Source organism: Antennarius striatus, chromosome 15 (assembly GCF_040054535.1).
Source record: "Antennarius striatus isolate MH-2024 chromosome 15, ASM4005453v1, whole genome shotgun sequence".
Classification (NCBI taxonomy): Eukaryota; Metazoa; Chordata; class Actinopteri; order Lophiiformes; family Antennariidae; genus Antennarius; species Antennarius striatus.
In genome coordinates, this window is record NC_090790.1 from 14813887 (window position 1) to 14835586 (window position 21700).

At 38.3% G+C, this 21700-nt stretch overlaps 2 protein-coding genes across 4 annotated transcripts; both read left to right on the plus strand.

Annotated features, from left to right (window-relative positions):
* The first annotated feature begins 1042 nt into the window (after positions 1–1042).
* LOC137608202 (sodium- and chloride-dependent GABA transporter 3-like) lies at positions 1043–8141 on the plus strand. Its single transcript, XM_068334359.1, has 13 exons — positions 1043–1126; positions 1551–1688; positions 1794–1884; positions 2265–2397; positions 2466–2600; positions 4360–4463; positions 5588–5712; positions 5793–5905; positions 5998–6135; positions 6219–6321; positions 6441–6541; positions 6890–7060; positions 8028–8141. Exons 2-13 carry the CDS (start codon positions 1580–1582, stop codon positions 8133–8135), a joined length of 1431 nt encoding a protein of 476 aa, XP_068190460.1. The 5' UTR covers positions 1043–1126; positions 1551–1579; the 3' UTR covers positions 8136–8141.
* Positions 8142–10813: 2672 nt separating this feature from the next.
* Positions 10814–21176, plus strand: LOC137608253 (sodium- and chloride-dependent GABA transporter 3-like). Of its 3 annotated transcripts, none has more exons than XM_068334484.1 (15): positions 10814–10885; positions 12981–13142; positions 13260–13394; positions 13544–13681; positions 15064–15154; positions 15707–15839; positions 15915–16049; positions 17497–17600; positions 18087–18211; positions 18286–18398; positions 18488–18625; positions 18708–18810; positions 19051–19151; positions 19626–19796; positions 20446–21175. In XM_068334484.1, the coding sequence occupies exons 2-15, from the start codon at positions 12986–12988 to the stop codon at positions 20548–20550; spliced, it is 1749 nt and encodes a 582-aa protein (XP_068190585.1). In that variant the 5' UTR covers positions 10814–10885; positions 12981–12985; the 3' UTR covers positions 20551–21175. The 3 variants fall into 3 exon arrangements, with proteins under 3 accessions (XP_068190585.1, XP_068190587.1, XP_068190586.1); XM_068334486.1 differs by having other exon boundaries at positions 10856–10885; positions 12984–13142; positions 20446–21176; XM_068334485.1 differs by lacking the exon at positions 10814–10885 and adding an exon at positions 12452–12488.
* The last annotated feature ends 524 nt before the right edge of the window (positions 21177–21700 follow it).

Consider the following 21700-nt stretch of genomic DNA (forward strand, 5'->3'; position numbering starts at 1 on the left):
CAAAATGACTACGCAGCCTGAGCCACACCCCCTATATGCTTCATCAAAAAGGAACTTTTTCAGCCTACTTTTAAATAATGACAGGGGGTCTGCCTCCCAAACCGAGGTAGGGAGGCGGTTCCATAACAGAGGAATTTGATAGCTGATGGCTCTAGCTCCTGTCCTACTTTTGTAGACTCTACGAACCAAATGTGGTCTCTAGTGGTCCTAGTCAGAACACGGGCAGCGGCATTCTGGATTAGTTAAAAAGTGTCTTCAGTGACTTTTTGGAACAGCCTGAGAAAAGTGAGTTGTAATAGTCTAAAGCATCGATTAATTTGAAAATGATAACTCCATGCTATGAATAAACTTTTCATTTCCAAGTCAACTTACCATTTTGTAATAATACTACTACTACGAATAATAATAATAAGTATAATAATGATATCGCTTTTCAGGACTTTTGAGGGTTTTTTGTATAAATGAGAGAGTTTGTCATTTTCACATATGCAGAGCAGTTTGTCCAGATCTTCCTTCTTTTCATTTGTAAAGGTACACATTTTATGGACAGAAGGTGAAATAGACAAAATGAAGCAGTACCACTGGGAATTGTTGGAGGCAGTATTGTAATTCAAGGAAGACTTTTTTTTTTAAAAACCTCCTTTCGTCAGCAGGTAGGTGTAATTATCCTGTACTCTTATAATACAGTAGCTCTGACACCCATTGGTATGTTGAAGTAAGGATGAACAGACAAAGAAGAAGGGAGGAAAGGCAGAGGAGGGCTGAGGACAGAGGACAGTGGGCCAGTAAAACAGAATATCTTCTGGTTGTTGCTGGACAGGTTGTTGGCCTGGGCAACGTGTGGAGATTTCCTTATCTGTGCTACAAGAATGGTGGAGGTGAGTAAAATATAATCATTATTTTGTGTAAAAGGTATGGGGAAAAAGTTCTTGTATTGATGAGGGATATCACAGAATTATTTTGTCATTAACAAGGACAAACATTTGTTTAGGTGCCTTTCTGGTACCATATGGTCTGTTTACTGTGTTGTTTGGGATACCTTTGTTCCTACTGGAGTCCTCCATTGGTCAGTACACCCAGGAAGGATTTGCAACCTACTGGAGGAAGTTATGTCCACTGGCACAAGGTGAGACAGTGTGTGTTGAATTATAGAAGTTGTATTCAATACCAACATTTATCTAAAGACCATAAATCCCCCCAAAACCTTTATTCAACAAAAGAACTCCTTAAAATAATCTTTCCATCAAACTAAGACTGTTAGACTAACAAATTCCTGGATTGTAAAGGCATTGCTACTTATTATATGTAAATTTTGTGTGAAGTTTGATGAGCCTACTATGTATTTGTCAGATATGTTCAAGAGACAAATACAATTTGTCAGCAGAAAGTGACAGACATTGGTCACTTTACCATCTTCTTGTCAGCAATAAATAAAAAGAAATCCCAGGGATAGCTGAAGTAGTTCTGAAGGTCTGACTCATTAACATATTCAATCGGTTTGATAATATTTGTAGTGCTCAAGATAATTAAGGTTTTTATTTGTTTTTCAGGTGTGGGATATGGACATATTATAATCAAAATGTTTGACTTAAGTTTCATTATAATTCAAGCCTGGGCTCTCTTCTACCTGATATTCTCCTTCAGCTCCCAGCTCCCCTGGGCCAGCTGTGAGAACTCCTGGAATACAGGTGAACAGACTATTAAATTAACTATAGGCCAAAGTGGTGCTATAGTACAGTTATAATATGTTGCTATCTTTTTCAAGGACTTCTAATTTTTTTTCACTGACTCAGCTAACTGTTTGACTCTCGAGCCTTTGGATTCAAACTCAACAAATCGAACCATTCTGAAGAACACTACCTCCGCTGCTGTTGAGTTCTGGGAGTAAGTTCAAATGTTTTTTGTTCCTTTTTTTTTGGATCAAACTATAATGTCATCCAAAGGATTTTTCACCTGTAGCAGCACCAACTGCAGGGCTACTCACATGTTCCTGGATGACGACAGCTGTGTTAAATTTCACTGTGTTATCATCATGCCACAATGGTAAATAAACATTTAAAAAGAATACTGTACTAGATCAGGTGATGCAAATCGTATTGTCCTATTGCATGTTTACAAAACAATCAAGAACTGTCAGTACATTTTTGAAAGTGAGGCCAGAAAAAACATTGGTTGAAGTCACAACAGAAGATTCCTCTCCCACCACGAGATGTGTCTAGAAATCATGAATCATGATATCTTGTGTTCCTCTCTAATCCCCCCAGACGGCGGGTGTTGGGAATGTCTGGAGGCATTGAGGAGCTGGGCTGTGTGAGATGGGAGCTGGCCTTGTGTCTCCTGGTCTGCTGGGTGTTCTGTTACTTCAGTATCTGGAAAAGTGTCAGATCATCTGGAAAGGTCCAGTAAAAACAAGAAAAAGATACTAATGATCTATAATAAGTTAATTAAACTCCTTTTTATTTCAGGTAGCATACGTCACAGCCACGTTCCCCTATGTGATGCTCGTCATCCTGCTGATCAGAGGAGCCACTCTACCTGGTGCTCTGGATGGGATCTACTACTACCTGTATCCAGACATAAGCCGGCTGGCTAACTTTGAGGTGGACAATTTATGTGCTTCTAGGATTGAACTAAAGAATTAAGAAGTAAAAAAAGACCAAAAAAAGGCATAACTCAGTTTTCAGTATTCAGTCTTCAGGATAAATCATCTTGTCAAATCAATGCTGTTTGTACGGAATGAGGGAGAAGCGTCTGAAGACAAGACGATGACGTACGAGAGAGCGAGTTTTTTTCCGTAATACATTAAAAAATGCAACTGCATTCATAGATTAAATGCAGTACAGAACTGGGAATTGTTATTTTCAGTTTATCCTGGAGACAAGTTAATTTGACTTGAGTCATTTTTTTACTTACATTGGGTCTCTTGGAACCAGTTAACCACAGAAGCCGAGGTATCCCTGTATACAGTTTCAGACAACATATCTGTCACATAAAAGTTTTTAAAAAGTAATGTTAGTATTTAGAATAAGTATAACCATCATCAAGGCAGCAATTAAATATATTGTCATGTAAAAGTAAAAAAGAAATCATCCAATTGCAGAAGAGAAGCCCACTTTTACGTCTCTGTAGGCAATTGTTGTGTCATGCCTAAATTATGACAACATTAATGCCGATATGAACGAAGTAGAAGAAAATATAGGAAGAAGGTTGTTATGTGTATGCTGATTTTATTTTTAAGCTAGTCTCCATCTTCTTCAGTTGTCTTAGAATTTGCAACACTGGGCTGCCCTGAAGCTCCTAAAATGTGTTGTCCCTTTGTTTTGATGAAGATCTTGCTGTTGTTTGTTCAGGTTTGTCAATCAGCCCATTCTTCTTCAGTTGACAAACCCTTTTGGCAATATCAGCATTCTTTTTAGTGAGATTCCTATTAATGTAGATATTTTTTCCTTTCAGTTTGAAGCTTTGTGTCAAACTAGCAATCTTGTCCTTACGGTTTTAGAATTTTATCAACACTGCACGTGATCTCCTGCCCCCAGTTGGCAATGGATAACATGTCTCAATCTGGTCCAGATCTATAGTTATCTCTAGGTCTCTGAGTTGAGAAATCCCCTGTTGCTCCACTGTGTCCCTCTCCACTTCCCCACAGCATGTCCATAAGTATGAGGCTTGGTTTTTATGCCAGTGATGATCACATCATTCATGCGGATGCTTTGCTCCAAATCATCCATTCTTTATTGTCCCTGTTCCAAGGCAACAATGTGGCAGTCTCATTCCACATTTCTTCCATGGTGTCTCGCATCGGCCTAAATTCCTTCTTTAACTCTTCCTAAAATCTCTTTTTTGACTCTTCTCTGGAAGAGGAGGTATGATCTATTCTAGAGTATTCTGCATCTTCTTGTCCTCATGCTCATCCACCTTTACTTTTCCTTTCGTCATTTTTGTTATTACAGTGAGTTGGTGAGAATCAGTGAGCGTTAGAGAGAGACAACAGGAGATAGAAGGAACACGTCTGCTCCCTTTGAAAGCAACCTTGGAGCTAGTCTCTACTCTACTTTCTTCAGTTGTTTAGGAAAATATTGCAACACTGTGCTGAAGCTCCCAAAATGTTTTGCAGACTATCAAACTTCACAAAATTTTTTGAAAACTATTGGTGTGGGTAGAAATTTACTTTGGTGGGATGTTTTAGATGATACAGGGGGATTTTTCCAAAGTAAATATTCATATGCAGAAAATTATAATATGAGCATTTCATTTAGTCTATGACCTCCTGATTACTTTTTTTAGAAAGTACCTCAAAATTGAAATTGACAGATAAATAAAGAATCAATTGATTAAATAACATCCTGTCTTTCATCACAGGTCTGGATAGAGGCAGGATCTCAAATAATATTCTCCGGCAGTCTGGCATCTGGGACTCTAATTGTCCTGGCCAGCTATAATGACTACAACAACAACTGTTACAAGTAAGTGTAATGCAGATATTACTAAGATTTTCCCACTTCGTGGAACAGTGTTGCTGGAACAGTCTATAGCTGGTCTGTGTAGGTTCTCAGTCATCCAGGTCGAGGTCAATCCTAAATAACAAAGAAGAATCAACTGGACTTGCTGTAGTTTAGTTAATGAAGTTTCACCTCTCATCAAAGAGGCTCATCCAAACACTCCAGATATCTGGTGTGTTTACCAGTTAATCAGAACTGACTGAATGGACAGACAGATTAATTTTTTTTGCTCTTCTTGATTTAGTGTATAGCTTTTTTTATTTAAGGAAAGCAATTAATATATGGTCCTGTTTGCGTCATCGGCATCTGGTGCGGATGCCACCAAGGCGCCTCCCTAGGGAGGGGTTCCTGGCATGTCCACTTGGGAGGAGACCTCGGGGCAGACCCAGCAGCAGGTGAAGGGATTATATCTCAACAATGGCTTGGGAACACCGTGGGATCCCCCAGTCACGGCTGGTTGATGTGTCAGGGGAAAGGGAAGTTTGGAATTCCGATGAAGATGCACAAATTAACTTATATATTTCTCCCACTTTAACAGGATGAGGTAAATAGTTTTACTCCATGGATGAATAAACAGACAAATCAAGACACTGTTCCACAATCTGACACAACCTGTTCACTGACTTAGAGGGAAAAGAATCGAGACAACCCACTTGAAGTAAATTAGAAAATGGGAAGATGCAGTATATGATCTTAGGAGTACACAACAAAAAAGCCTGTCTGACAGTCAAGTTCTACAGTCTTTGTTAAGTTTGTAGATTCCAACATTAATTTTCTGAACTACCTCTGATCTCATTCTGTGGAGTTGATTATGAAAGCCTGGTTTGGAAATATGACTCTTTAAATATGACTCTTTGAATCTGAATCATTCTTAAAAGACGCTGCCACACCGTCAAATTTAACAACACCAGGGCCCCCACTTCTGTAGTCACCTACAGAAGTAGGGCCCCTGGAATGATGTATTTCTAAACTGTGTTGGAAATACATGATTCCTCAGGCAACACTAGATCTTCATCCATCTCCATGAAGCTGCCAATTGCTGTTACTCAGAGAAACGTCCACTGGCTTTGTCTTTTTGTGACCTCCAGGGACTGTTTCTGGATCTGTCTGCTGAACAGTGGGACCAGTTTTGTTGCTGGGTTTGTCATCTTCTCTGTACTTGGGTTCATGGCTCAGTCACAGGGTTTGACTGTTGACACAGTGGTTCAGTCAGGTAAGCTAATACACAGTATTTACTGAGACATGCCCTCCAGAAAAAAAACATTCTGTTTCTTGATTAATTCCTCTCCATAGGTCCAGGTCTAGCCTTCATAGCTTACCCTCAGGCAACAGCTCTGATGCCGTTGCCACAGTTCTGGACTGTCTGTTTTTTCCTGATGCTCCTTTTTCTCTGCGTTGATACGCAGGTAAGACATTTTCTTTATATCAGACACTGGTTCATCCACAATTCATTGAAGGTACTCTACCTAATTGGTGCTTCATTTAAATTCAATCTCAGTTCGTGATAGTCGAATGCTTGATCACTTCAATTATGGACTTGTTTCCGAAGCTGATCCATAAAATTGGAAGACATGAAATATTTGTTTTACTCATCTGCTCAGTCTCCTTCATCATTCAACTGATGCTTGTCACTGAGGTGAGTAAATTATTTCCAAAAACATGAATCATGTTAATTATTCTCACACAAAGTTTCTAAATTTAAATCTCTTCCTGCTGCAGGGAGGGATTTACATTTTCCAACTTATTGAGTTTTATGGCTCTACCCGAGCTTCTCTCTGTTTTATGGCTTTATGGGAATGTCTGGCGCTGTCCTGGGGTTTTGGTAAGCAAACAAGAAAATGTATAAACCACATTTTCATGACATAATTTATGTAAAACTTGGTATTTATCTGTCAGTTCAAATAGTCACAACGTTATAACTTTTCAGAATATTCCCTCCAGGTGCTGATCGCATTATTAACATAATTGAGGACATGACAGAACACAAACCAAATGTTTTCTTCAAACTCTGTTGGAAATATATCATTCCTCTGGTGTCACTGGTGAGTTAGAAAGGCTTTCAGTGAAAATCTTATTGTATTGTCTTATTACATAGTAAAGGTAGCACAGTGGGGCCTTGTTGGTGGTAATGTGTTTAGACTGATCTGTTTGCATGTTTTCCCTTCGGGTTCTCCAGCCTCCTCACACCACCAAAAACATGAAACTTAGCTAGCTCCTTCCACAAGGACTTGTCTTGAACTTGACTTGAAGGACTTGAATTATTAGCTGCAGAAGTGTCAGGTCACCTCTTGATCACTGCTGAGGTGCCCTTGAGCAAGAAACCAAGCAATAGTTCAGTGCTAATTGGTGAGTGATGACCACAACTTTTCCCCCCTCCCCATAATTAACAGATTTCCTTCATCTTGTACCTGCTTGACTACAAACACCTCAAGTTTAATGACTGGTACATTTACCCTGACTGGGCATATGCACTAGGATGGATCATGATGCTATCGTCTGTTCTCATGGTGCCACTGTGGGCGGTTGGAAAAATCCTTTTGACAGTAACGACATCAACAGAGGTGAGTGTTTTCAGATGACTTTTAGCACCTCTGGGTGTCTCAACAATTGTGAGATCCTATTCATTGGCCTCCCTCTTGTCATGCTTATTAGACACTGTTCTTACTTAGTGTGATTATTACTTAATGGTACTGACTGAGTAACAGTTGCATTGAATCAATGTATGCTAGATAAGTCAATTAGTCTCTGCTGCAGCTGATATTAGCATTTGTGCAGCCAGTGCTGTACGAGTTCATGTGGAGGTGCTATGAATGATTGTTTTGACACTTCCATATTTAATTGAGTTTAATTACATCCCTGGGTTGATGTTCCGAAAATTATTTGCATTAGTCCAATTATTTATGCATTATGACATGAGGTAATTCAAGAAATTAAATTAAATTAAACAAAATGAATAAAATCAACTTTATTCAACATTTATCGACAAAACCGTAATAGTGTACATCAATTTTCTGTTTTAATGAATGAATAATTACTTCAGTCTTTGAAAGTGAAATCTGATCCCGAGAAACACTCGCTTAACCTGAAAAGCTATGAAAAACTTATTATGTTTTATATGCATGAAATAAAATTAATGTCTCTAGAAAATTTGATCTTGGCTTTGGTCACTGAACCAATCCAGTAAGTATTGTAAGTAGCACAGAGCTAGAGTGTCAATAACGGTCTTCAGCTGCAGTAATGGTATCCAGCCTTTTCAGTTGGGTACCATTCACTGTTTTTTCTGATTTTAGTTTTAATATTCAAATTAATTGAAAATGTGTTGTTTGCTCTTCTATCATCTTAGACTGAAGACTATTCAGATATATTTTGTGGTATGGGAACTGAGACAAAGTGAACTGCATACCTCATCCAAATGTTCTGGAGTGATCTGAATGACTGAAGTGCAACACTTTTAACTGCTGAAATGTTGTTCATAAGAACTGAAGCTGTGTTTGAACTTGTCCTGTTTCATTTCTTTCCATTTTTCAGAATTTGTCCTCCCTTTTCTGTACTGCTGAGGATCTCGCCTCGCAGAAGAGAAAAACAGAAGAGGAGGAAACAGTCATTGAACTGACAACATCTGCATTAAAAACTTAGCGTGACCTGTAAAAAATTTACATTTACTTAAATACTTACTGCGGTTAAAGATAAAAGGGACACATCCAGGAATTTATTCCTTTGTCATAATTTCACAGCATTTGTTTTTTTAATTACTTTTATTATAATGTAAATGTATATGTGTATACATTATATATTTGACATGTATATACATACATGTCAAAACCTCATTGGATGAACTTGAAAATTCTGAAGACTTTCACAAAACCTATTAGAACATTATAGCACATCCAGAAGCAACACACATATACAGTATATCTATGTATAATATATGTACGTATGTATGTGTGTGGGTGTGTGTATACACACACACCCACACACACACACACACACACACACACACACACACACATACACACACACACACACACACACACACACACACACACATATATATATATATATATATATAGAGAGAGAGAGAGAGAGAGAGAGAGAGAAGAGAGAGAGAGAGAGAGAGAGAGAGAAGAGAGAGAGAGAGAGAGAGAGAGAGAGAGAGAGAGAGAGAGAGAGAGAGAGAGAGAGAGAGAGAGAGAGAGAGAGAGAGAGAGAAGTATCAAGGGTTGAAAGAACAGCTGGAACAGATGTGGAAGGTCAAGGTAGTAAGAGCACTTGGGGCAGTGACCCCCAAACGGGAAGAGTGGCTCCAGCAGATTCCTGGAACAACATCTGAAGCCTCAGTCCAGAAGAGTGCAGTCATAGGAACAGCTAAGATACAGAACCCTCAGACTCCCAGGCCTCTGGTAGAGGACCTGAGCTTGAGAATGACACACAGATACCACCCCACAAGGGTGAGAGGGACATATATATATATGACTCTAAGGTCAAAAGAGAGCACACCACCATGAGAGAGGAGGTGTGTTTTATTTCCTGTAAAAATAAAATACAAAAAAACATCCAAATCAAATCAACAGCAAAATATTATCTCAGTTGATTAAGGAATACGTCCACAGGAAGGCAGTAAAGAGTCAAATAATTGACATAATTTCTGAAGTGTTTACATGAGCAATAAGTCTATGATTAACACAGGGGAAGGAAACAAGTCCTGTGCAACTGTCATATCTATTTTCATGAGAAGAAGAGCTATTTCAAGCTGGCTCCAACTGTAGTTTCTACTTTGTAACATCAACTATAATGACCAAAAAAGGCATAAACTTGACAAAGTACCATGTACTATGTACCAGCGGAGACAAACTCCCTCATTGGAGAAGAAACTCGATGCAGGACTCAGACTCTGGGAGGCGGTCATCCTCCTTGACTGGTTGGGTGGGAAAGGAAACACAATGGGGATAGATACGGCAAGGAGAAGAGAGAGCGACAAAAAGAGAGAGAGTGGCAGACAGGCCAGATAGAATTTGCAGTAATAACCGTGCTCTAGTTCCTGATGTGAGGGCGGGATTTCCGGGCCTTTGTATTTCCTGTCTTCTATACATGTTCCCCACCTGTCGAGCAGAAGCACATTCAGGTATACAGCAGCAGTGTCTTGCAAGCATTTGAAGGGTCAATGTAATATTAGCAGGAAAAGAGACGGGAGAGACAGAGGGAAATACCCTCAGCAGTCTTATCTAGTGGAATCTGTGTTGTTTTTAATTATGAGCTTTAACAAAGAGGAAGGTTTTGAGTCTACTCTTAAATAAGCTAAGGGTCATGTTAAACACCAACATAAAAAGACACAAAACATTTAATTTTCTGTGTCGGCCACATTGGGCAAGATGAAGATAATGAAGATGTACTAATTGGGATTCAGGACCATTGATAAGGGCCAATTACACCAACATGGCCATAGGATTTAGACTGATGTGAACCGTCTGTAAGATATGATATTAACACTCCATAGATTAAGATTTAACCTGTCGTGTCAAAATAACTCAGCAATTATGAGATTGAGGGAACAGTTTTTTTCTGGTTCAGTTTTGGTCCTGCAGACTAACAGATGTGTATGACTGTTGGCCCCGCTGTAGCTATATGCCACCGAAACAATGGTTTGTGGGAATTCTACCTAAAAAATTTTTTTTAAAATTTTCACAGCTTTTCTACAATCAATTCTTATTAGATAAATTTAGTTCTGAGTTAAGATTATTGTCATCAAAACAACCTGTTACCTCTTCATGTCATGCCATTCCATTTTATAAACATAATATAATTAAGCTTAAAGTCGTGAAAGAAGTTTCATTGTGTAAATCTTCTGAACTCATAGTCCTTTAGGTGCTCAAGAAGTGTCATTGACTCATGTGAAAATAAAAATATCCATTTAAATCCAAATAACAGCAAAAAATTATCTGTTGATTGAGAAATACGTCCACAGCAAGGCGGTAACGAGTCAAATGTTTGACATATTTTGTTAAGTGTTTGCGTTAGCAAGAAGTGAACTAATTACAGTGCGCCCTCATTCCTCGTGGTTAATGCGTTCCAGGAATCACATGTGAGTAATGAATTCCAGAATAGAGCGACAAACTATTTAACTTATTATTTACGGTAATTTAAACGTTTATGAACCCTCCCCATACTGATATTAAATTACTACCTTTTCCCACAATCTTATCAACTGTTCAAAGCACTTTTGTGTCTCACGGAAGTCCGAGACTCAGCAAATGTCGCGCACTTCCGGATGCTGACAGCCAATAAAATGCGCGTACGGTATCGCGTGACTGCCCACCAAAACTCTGCGCTGAGGTGAAGTTGCAAGCGTGGATGCGCGAAGGCGGGAGGGCACACTGTAAATAGAGCAGGTAAACAAGTCCTATTCAACCGCTTTGTCTACTTTCATGAGAAGAAGAACTACTTCAATCTGGTGCCCACTGTAGTTTCTACTGTGTAACATCAGTTGTTTAGTGTATGTTGGTGTAAGTTTGGTGTAGGTTTGGTGTTAGTTTGGTGTAGGTTTGGTGTATGATTGGTGTAGGTTTGGTGTAAATTTGGTGTAGGTTTGGTGTAAGTTTGGTGTTAGTTTGGTGTAGGTTTGGTGTAGGATTCGTGTTAGTTTAGTGTAAGTTTGGTGTGGTTTGGTTATACAGCCAGCTAGAAATGTCAACAAAGCTCAACTCAATTGAACAGTCCTCCTTCACTATCCTTATAATCCTTATAATCCAGTATTGTTTTCCTGAAATTGCTTTTATTGAAGAAAGTAATGAAGGTCATTGAATTTTTTTATTACTTTCCAAATATTATTTAAATTGTTTGGGTCATTATTTGTATTGTGTTTTGTTTGTGTTTTATTTTTTTCTCTATCCTCTGGGCTGAACACATCTCTGATGACAGCCTCCCATAAAATACTGGGCTGTACTGCTCCATTGTTGTTGTGATTCATATAATCCTGAAACCCATTTTCTGTTGGTGATCATGGAGGATAATAAGAAGCCAACATAAAGTCTGCTTCAGTCTGCTTGTTATCTAAATGCAGTGTTAAACACACCTGAGTCCTGTGTCTGTGTTTATGGACAGATATCTGATTCTTCAGTATCCTGAATAAACAAGGTGGAAAACGTAAACTGACTATATTTTAATCATCACTAATTGCTTGAGAATTTTTTCAGGAGTTAATGAGGTATAGTAGTTGTATTACAACATGTACAATATTCCATTGACCTACAAACCTGTGGGTGATAATTCTCCCAGTCTAGAGGTATCTGAGACATGACATGATCTGGCCTCATCTTCCTTGAATTCCAAGTAGCTACAGGGGAAAACTGCTGTGTGAAGAAAGTTTATTATTAAGTACGACAATCAGAAACTGGCTTCAGGATAAAGGTCAAAATATCTGAGAAAATAATTAACAAGGACAAACTTAGCTCTCACACTAACTTAACAGGACAAAAGGACCTGGAGCAAAACTGGCAGAAGCTAACAAATCAAGCAAATACTGTAATGGCAAATGAAAATCATGCAACGCACAAGACCTCATTACTAACTTTGTTACATGCAGCTGTGGTGAACTGGTCACACTGAAATGTCTGCAGGTGTGAATGTGAGCATGCATTGTTATTTGTTTGTCTTGTCTTTTGCGTGGCCATGCGAGCTGGCATTTCATCCAGGGTATACCCCGCCTCTCACCTGTAGACAGCAGATACAAGCTCCAGAAGACCTGTGACCTGCAAACCGGACATGTGGAAGTAGACGAGACGATTATGATTGGGGATGGATGGATGTATCTATCTAGCTTTGATTTATTTACCTTATTTATATTTCTTGTTTTGTCCATTTATGTATCCATATTTACAGCTGCTTTTGAAACCTTTTGCACAGAGTGGTAATAAAAATATTATTCGTGTTTCATCCCTCATCCGTTGGATGTGACCCAGCAGAACCTTTGACCTGGACATTGGGGAACTTTAGGTGTGTTTGTTCACAGTTCTCATACAAACTTGCTTGTGAAGGACAACAGCTGTTGCACCATCTCGTCTGTACTCTTGATAAGTGAGAATAGAATGTGTGTGAGTATAATCACAAATCACCAGCAGTTGGGTGACTTTTGCTCTCCTAGCACTCTGTGATGACTGTTTTGTGACCTGTTCCCTTTTAAACAAGGTTGATAAAGAAGTTTTTTCTGCCTGAAGGGAACCTGATGCCTCCAAACCATGTCATTTGATGGATATTCTGTGATTTATCAATGAATGTCTAATGTTATAATGTCATGCAGGAACTAGTTTGTGCACAAGTAGCAGTAAAACTGTTTTATTCTTCAGCACTGACAGCAATGCTGACCACACATAATTTCTTCAGCATTTTATAAATTACTCAATTTGCTTTAGTAAAGTACAGTTAAGAAGTGAGTGGAATCAGCCCCTCCCTTCTATATTAACTGTGATGCCCATGTGAACCTTATAGTAGAGATGAACAGACAAAGAAGAAAGGAGGAAAGGCAGAGGAGGGCTGAGGACAGAGGACAGTGGGCCAGTAAAACAGAATATATCCTGGTTGTTGCTGGAAATGTTGTTGGTCTGGGAAACGTGTGGAGATTTCCTTACCTGTGTTACAAGAATGGTGGAGGTGAGTAGATTACAAATGTTATTTGTATTTCATGCTCTTATGTGTTCATACTGGTTTTAATAAAGGATATCAGTCAGTGAATTAATTTCCCATTAACATAGTCAAATGTGTCTATAGGTACCTTTCTGGTACCATATGGTGTGTTTGCTCTATTGTTTGGGATACCTCTGTTCCTACTGGAGACCTCCATTGGTCAGTACACCCAGGAAGGATTTGTCACTTGCTGGACAAAATTATGTCCACTGGCACAAGGTCAGTTACTGTGTGTTGATGTAAAACATTCATAAACATTTATCTGATGACATAAATTATACATAAATCTCCAAAGACTGATTCAGATTACAGTATATCCAAATATTTGCCAACCCAATGAATTATGAATATGTTTATTTGTTTTTCAGGAGTGGGATATGGACATATTATAATCAAAATGTTTGACTTAAGCTACATTATAATTCAAGCCTGGGCTCTCTTCTACCTGATTTTCTCCTTCAGCTCCCAGCTCCCCTGGGCCAGCTGTGAGAACTCCTGGAATACAGGTATGCAGCATGTGAAGTTAAATTTAGATTATAGCATTGCTAATGTACCATTATTTATATTGTTTCAGTTTATTTACTTATCTAAATTCAGTTTAATATATATAATTTGCACCAAATCACACAACATAAATTATATGAAGGCACTTAAGATTAAAAGCAGCTAGAGACCACTATTCTACAGAGACCACACAATCTCCTGTGATCCTGCACTTGGTGACAATGGAAAAAAAACAACGGAAACCCAAGTCTTTTAACAAGCAAAGAATTCTAGGAGTTGTGGGAGAGAAAAAGACAAAACAAAGGAAGTAGTTTGGATGAAAGGTGGAGAGAGAGATTGTGAAGACATGTTAGAGACAGAAAGTAATGAGGGGAAGGTAACACAGACATCACCACAACTTTTATAATAAGCATCACTGTCACATAAAAATATACATGATATTAAATACAATAATAACTGGCGGGAACCCATGGAAATTCCGCGATAAAACAATAATATCAGACTTCATATCAAACATATGAAAACACATGTATTGGTATTATAAACCAAGCGCACCCATCAGAGAGTTCTCCCACCAGCAGGCAGTGCAACCCGGTCTGACCCAGAACTGGCGTCGGCGAGGAACGTGAATGAATGACTGATGGGTTTCAACTATTATTCCAGCGTTAGATGGTCATCGTTACCAGCAGGAGGAGAAAGCACAAAGAAGGCAGGAAAGTTATGAACATGAATTAATGGATCAATGCACCTATAAAATCTAAGCACAGTGATCGGTCTCTCATCTAATGCAATTAAAAGGTAATTTATCATTTTGGCTAATGCTGCCTCTATGCTAAAGCCTGACTGAAAATTATCAAACAAGTTTTTGTTATGGAGGAAATCCCATTACTGAATAATAAATGCTTTTGCTAGAACTTAAAAAAAACAAACACACCAAACATAGATCTAGAGTCGGCTCGGACCTCTGGATAAAAAGTTGCTTTTTTAAAAACATATTTAATTCCTGTTAGGTTAAAGGACTGTGCCACATAGCCTGCTAATAAAGGCAGATTAAATACAGTACATGTAATAAACAAGTTCTGACTGAAGGTAAAACTTAAAATTTTTAACCAATTTATTTGGGATGGAGCCTCAGAGACAAGTTGTTGATTTAGAAGAAGAAATAATCCAAGCTAATCCTTAGTCAGTGTGTTTACCTGAGTCCATTAATAACAGATCATCGTGGACTTACCTGTGTAATAGTGCTGTATGTGGATCCAACCACCACACTTCTTACAGTTTCAGGGTAAATTAACAGGATTTCAAGGCAGGAGGTGATGAATTTTGTCTCGAAGTAGAAAATGTAGTAAAATTGTAAAAAATCCACTTGTTTTTGTTCACCCAGCTGACTGTTTGAGTCTTCACAATTTGGATTTTAACTCTACAAATAGAACCGTACTGAAGAACACCACCTCTGCTGCCATTGAGTTTTGGGAGTAAGTTCAAATGTTTTTCTTGATTGACCAATAGTGGCATCCAATGCAATTTCCTCCGGGATTAATAAAGTAAGTATCTATCTATCTATCTATCTATCTATCTATCTATCTATCTATCTATCTATCTATCTATCTATCTATCTATCTATCTATCTATCTATCTATCTATCTATCTATCTATCTATCTATCTATCTATCTATCTATCTATCTATCTATCTATCTATCTATCTATCTATCTATCTATCTATCTATCTATCTATCTATCCAAATGATTTAGTACCTGTGATATATAAGTATTAATTGTGCAAACAATGAAACACTTCCAAATACTTCAGTGGACATTGCTTGAATCGTTATTGTATTCTTTCAAAAACACACTAATTAGATATCAATAAATTTATATCTCGAACTAAAGATCAGATGTCGAGGGGAAATTCAAGGGGCACTCAAAAACGTTTATGAAGAGGAACTGGGACTGGGCCTTCAGTTCCTCTCCAAGAGAGCTTTGGTCCCAGAATGAGTGTGATGTCCTGAACCCTCTACTTCCTCAGACGGCGGGTGTTGGGAATGTCTGGAGGCATTGAGGAGCTGGGTAGTGTGAGATGGGAGCTGGCCTTGTGTCTTCTGGTCTGCTGGATGTGCTGCTACTTCTGTGTCTGGAAAAGTGTCAGATCTTCTGGGAAGGTCCAGTGGAAGCATACAAATATATTTCATTATTAATGAACTGTGATAAATTAATTAAACTCTTATTTATTTCAGGTAGCATATGTCACAGCCACATTCCCCTATGTGATGCTCATCATTCTGCTCATAAGAGGAGCCACTCTACCTGGTGCTGTGGATGGGATCTACTACTACTTGTATCCGGACATAAACCACCTGGCTAATGTCAAGGTGAAAATGTAATTTTTTTCCCACCATGATTATGAAAAAAGTATTGCAATTACTCACAGAAACAGTTTTTTGCAAAACCAAAAAAAAAAAAAAAATCATCATGTTCTGCTCACCACAATGGGGATGGAAAGACTCATCATTTGTCCCTCAACTTAAATTTGTTCACTCCAATCGATGTATGGCCGGTGCCTTCATACTTTATGGTGACATCAGTACAACCACAAGAGGGCAGTGAAGATTCAAACACTGAAAGATGGAGGGAGATGGAGCAAGTCCATTGAATGTAATGTAGCAATGTAGTTGGTGTTGAGATCAATATATCCATCCATCCATCCATCCATCCATCCATCCATCCATCCATCGATAAGATGATCCCAATCGTCTGCAGTTGCTTATTTGCCTCGTGGGTCACGGGTCTACTGGAGCCTCTCACAGCTGACTACAGGCAAGAGACGGCGTACACTCCAGATTAGACACAAGCTAATTGTGTGGCCACACGAAAGATCCCAGAGAATTTGATATATATGATAGTTCACCTTAGGAGACACCCCGGACAAAAGAGAACAAACAACAGTTGCACAAGAATCAAACCCACTGCCCACTGCCCACTGCGTAGCAACATAAATTATTTTATGTCTTTATTCAACATGTAAGTCATAATCCAAGTCTGCAGGAGATCGTTCTAGAGGACAGATTTACATTTATTTACATTCATACAGCAGAGATCATTCACTGTTGCCTCTAAGCTAAAAAGGGTAACAGAACATTAAACTATTTTTTTGTCCCTATGCCAAAAAAACTCTTTTCTTCATCTTTTCTTTTCCTCTTTTCTCCGTCACTTTCTTAGGGTCCATAGTGAACACTCAAAAAGTTAATACAGTATATTTACACAAAACTATCAGAACACCTCATGGGTCGAGAGCCGAATGACGAGGACCCTGCATTAACACCAATTTAGCTCCACACAGAGGTCCCTCTTACCCAATGCGATGCCAGGAAGTTCTAGGTAATAGCCAATGGCAGAGCAGCTGTGAGAATGTTGCGTTCAGGAACCTGTGGGAGCTGCGCGTATCAGCCGATACTGTATTTTTACCTTACGTAAGTCGAAATTTCTTTCGTAACTAGAGGCAATATTTTCCTGCTGAGAAATTTCGTAAGTAGAAAATTTTGTAAGTAGAGACATTCGTAAGTAGAGGTACCACTGTAGATGGTTTTCACTAGGATGGGTAAGCAAGGGTTTTTTGGTTTTCTTCATTGGCTAAGAAGTTGTTTCTTCTCGGTGGCATCTCCATTTCCATTCACTGGATCTTTATCATACGGTCACTCATTCTGAATGTGTCTCCCTGACAATGGTCAATTTTCCTAAAGCACCTGAGAATTACTGTGAAAGTTGAACTCAGGCTGTATCGCAGATGAATTGAACAAAATCTTTTCTCTCCAATGATAGGTGTGGATGGAGGCTGGATCTCAAATAATGTTCTCATACAGCCTGACAGCTGGGACACTGACTGTCCTAGGCAGCTATAATGAGTACAACAACGACTGTTACAAGTAAGTAAAATGCAAATATTACAACAACATTCATGTTAGCTTTGTAAAAGGCTCAAAGCTTTTACAAATCTATTAAATGGTTATGTTCTATCCATCCACCCATCCATCCATTTTATTACTTATAATCCAAAGTGGGTCAAAGTGGCAGCAGACTAATCAGATTAACCAGGTAGTCCTCAACTTGTGAACGAAATTAGTTCCAAGAGGTTGTTCGTAATTATTATTATTATTAAATTTCAATTAATGGTCTCAATTTGAGGTCATTTAAATGCTATTACTATTCTAAATAGGTAAATACTTTCCCCTAATACTTATCAGACACAATTAAAGGACACACGTAAAAACAACATATAAATGAAAATATATACAGGTATATCACAGCTTACGACTTTTTAAGTTAAATTCTTCTTGATTATATGTCAGTTTTCCCAAAAGCATACACTGGAAAACAAACATCAAGTTCTATCGTCTTTTTGTGACCTCCAGGGACTGCTTCTGGATCAGTTTGCTGAACAGTGGGACCAGTTTTGTTGCAGGATTTGTCATATTTTCTGTACTGGGATTCATGGCTCAGTCACAGGGTGTGACAGTCGACACAGTGGTTGATTCAGGCAAGCTTATGATTTTACAATAGCACAATATCCAGAAGCAACCATTCTGTTGGTTGATCATTTCCTATCCACAGGTCCAGGTCTAGCCTTCATAGCTTACCCTCAGGCAACAGCTCTGATGCCGTTTCCACAGTTCTGGACTGTCTGTTTTTTCCTGATGCTCCTTTTCCTCAGTGTTGACACACATGTAAGACATTTTCTTTAAATTGGGCTTTGATTCATTTGTAATTTATTGAAGGCACAATACAATGTTGCTACTTTTACATTCATCCTCAGTTTGTGACAGTCGAGTGCTTGATCACCTCAATTATGGACGTGTTTCCGAAACTGTTTCGTAAAAGAGGAAGACATGAAATCTTTGTCTTCATCACCTGCTTGATCTTCTTTATCACACATCTGATTTTGGTCACAGACGTGAGTAAAATATTTCCATTTTCGTATTAAATCACTTGCTGTTAATAAATGTTCCTCATATTCAAATTTCTTCTTGCTCTAGGGAGGGATTTATGTCTTTCAGCTGTTTGATTATTATGGAACAACAGGATTTTGTGAATATTTCATGGCTTTATGTGAGTGTCTGGCACTATCCTGGGGTTTTGGTAAGCAATAAAATAATTTTCTTTTCATAATCAGAAATAGTTTTACTACATTATTCAGTTTATTTCTTTAAAATATTCCCACAAGAGTTAAGATAAAAGGCAAGACAAACAGAAATGTTGTTAATCGGAATGGTTTCATTTTGATTTGTTTAGATGTTTTTGTTTGGATGAGCGGCATTGAGCTTCAACACTGTTATAAGAGTAATACACTTTATGTTAATGTTCTTGGATGTTTACCAGGGGCTGATCGCATTATTACTATCATTGAGGACATGACAGGACAAAAACCAAGTTTTTTCTTCAAACTGTGTTGGAAATACATCATTCCTGTGGTGTCACTGGTGAGTCAGGACAAATTTCACAGAAAACATGATTATATTGCATCTTTACATGAGTAAAGGTTCTACCTAAAATCCCGTCCTGGAGGGACATGTTCCTCTACTACTGGTCAGGAGCACGGTGATACTCTCTATCACTCTCTTATCTCCATGTGTTACTTGGAGCGATGCAAGTTAAGGAACCGTTGTTTGACTTGTTGAGGTTAGAAGACGGTTTGTGCACATCAACAGAGAGAATCACACACATGATTTTAAAATACTGTGCTTCAGCACATAACCGGTTGGCATACTGATGGAGGATACTAGACTAGAGGGAGTGCAGGCAGGGAGATGACAACAACACAACAGTAACATTAGCTGATAAGCACCTCATATGAGTTACAGCTGATCGTAATATGACCAAATAAGTCAGCTGATCACCGAATATTCTACAGCTTTTCTTGTTAGTGATGAGTCTTTTCTTTCCATAATCAACAGATTTCCTTCATCCTGTACCTGATTGACTACAAACACCTCCAGTTTAACGACTCGTACATTTACCCTGACTGGGCGTACGCACTGGGATGGATTATGACGCTTTCGTCAGTTCTCATGGTGCCATTTGGGGCAATTGGAAAGACCCTGATGGCTGTCAGGGCGTCCACAAAGGTGAGTGTTTTTAGATGACTTTTAGCACCTCTGGGTGTCCCAAGAGTCTCACCATCAGATCTTATTCAGTGTCCTCTGTCTAGTTACAGTTAGTAGACTGTATTTATTTAGTCTGATCGTTACTTACTTAATGGTAATGACCGAGTCATAATCAAACTGAATCCATCAGGACTAAGTTAATATATCCAAATGGCGGTAACTTAACCTGAAGAACTGTCACTTTAGTAAGTATTGGTACACATCTCAATGCACAAGACAAAAGAAACTTCTTCTGCAGCTGCAGCTAATATTGCATGTGCACATTCATGTGGATGGGCTGTTGTGGTCTTTTGGACTGTTGTATATTTAATTTAGTCCAATTAGTCCACTGGGCTGATTGCCATTTCTTAGGGGGTGAGAAAATATGTCACAGGGGGGTGAGGCAACAAGTGACGCAGTACACAGAAGGTAGAAGGTGCAAAAATCACCGCTAGAGTCAAGGGACGATCTGACGAAGACTGGGAGGAGAGCTGAAGAGGCATCCACGTGTTGTTGAATGATCTGAGTGACATTTCTGTGCTGCACTTTTAGCTGCTGAAATGCTGTGAAGGTTCATATCCACTAAAGTTGTGTTTAAACTTGTCCTGTTTTATTTCTTTCCATTTCTCAGCATTTGTCTTCCCTCTTCTGCCCTGCTGAAGATCCCATCTTGCAGAGAAAAAAGGCAGGAGAGGAGGAAACGGCCACTGAACTGACATCTGCAATAACAACTTAGTGTGACCTGTAAAGTTAGAGGAACTATATACATAAATTTTACTGCAGAATTGGATAAACAGGTAAATCAGTGTGTGTGTGTTTTTATTTTGATAACTTGTGTTTCTTTTTTCCTAACTTTTATTAGAAATGCAGAAACGACCTAGCCAATTTCTATTTAAGTTTGTGAAGAGATCTACAAACATGTTTAACTTGAAACAAACTTGAAGTGTTCAACTTTAAAAGTCTGAAGATTTTTATCAAATTTGTCAGAATATAATAACAACCAGAAGAGTTTGGATTTAAAACTAAAAGTTTTAAAAATATAACTGTTAAAGACATCACCTTCAGTCTGTGTGTGGATGTTGTTTATCTTAGCAACTAAAAGCTGAACAATTACTATTTACTATCGTCATTTAATTAAAATTGTTGCAGTGGATAAATAAGCTTTCAGTGTGATTATTGTGATCAATATTACCCTCAACACAACCCATTAACATTCCGTACCAGACCATTCCATACCACACCATACCATACATGTAACTTACATAACCCAAATATTGTACATATTTCATTGTGTAATTTTTTTTATGTTTCAGTCGTCTAAGTGCTCAAGATGTAAGTCAGTGACTGAAGTCTCACTCGTGAAAATAAAGATGTGCCGTTAAATCAAGTCAATAGCAAAATATTACCTCTCCATTTTAATTGAGCACTATGTTAACAAGAAAGCAGTAATTAGTCAAATATTTGACATCAATTGTGTTTTAATCAGCTAAATGTCGAATTAAACGTTGAATGCAAACAAGTCCTGTGCAATTGTCATGTATATTTTTATGAAGAAGAACAGATATTTCAAGCTGGTAGCAACTGCAGTGTATTTATTTGATTTATTTCATCTTAATTTTATTTTATTACGACATTGCACATCCATCAAATGCCAGCCAGAGCATCAATGTAAATATGCTGATGATATCGAAGTCACAAAGAAGGATGATTTCCTTTTTAAAATTGCAATGATTTGAAATTGTCTTAAGATAATAATTGTCCTGCCCTCTTCATGTGTTATACTTCCAAAGTGTTGAAATGAATAAACGGCCAGTCAAACTCTTTTTCAAGAGTCACGAAATGATCGACCTTGCTCCTTTAAAAGTTTCTCACACAGCAGTTTGGTG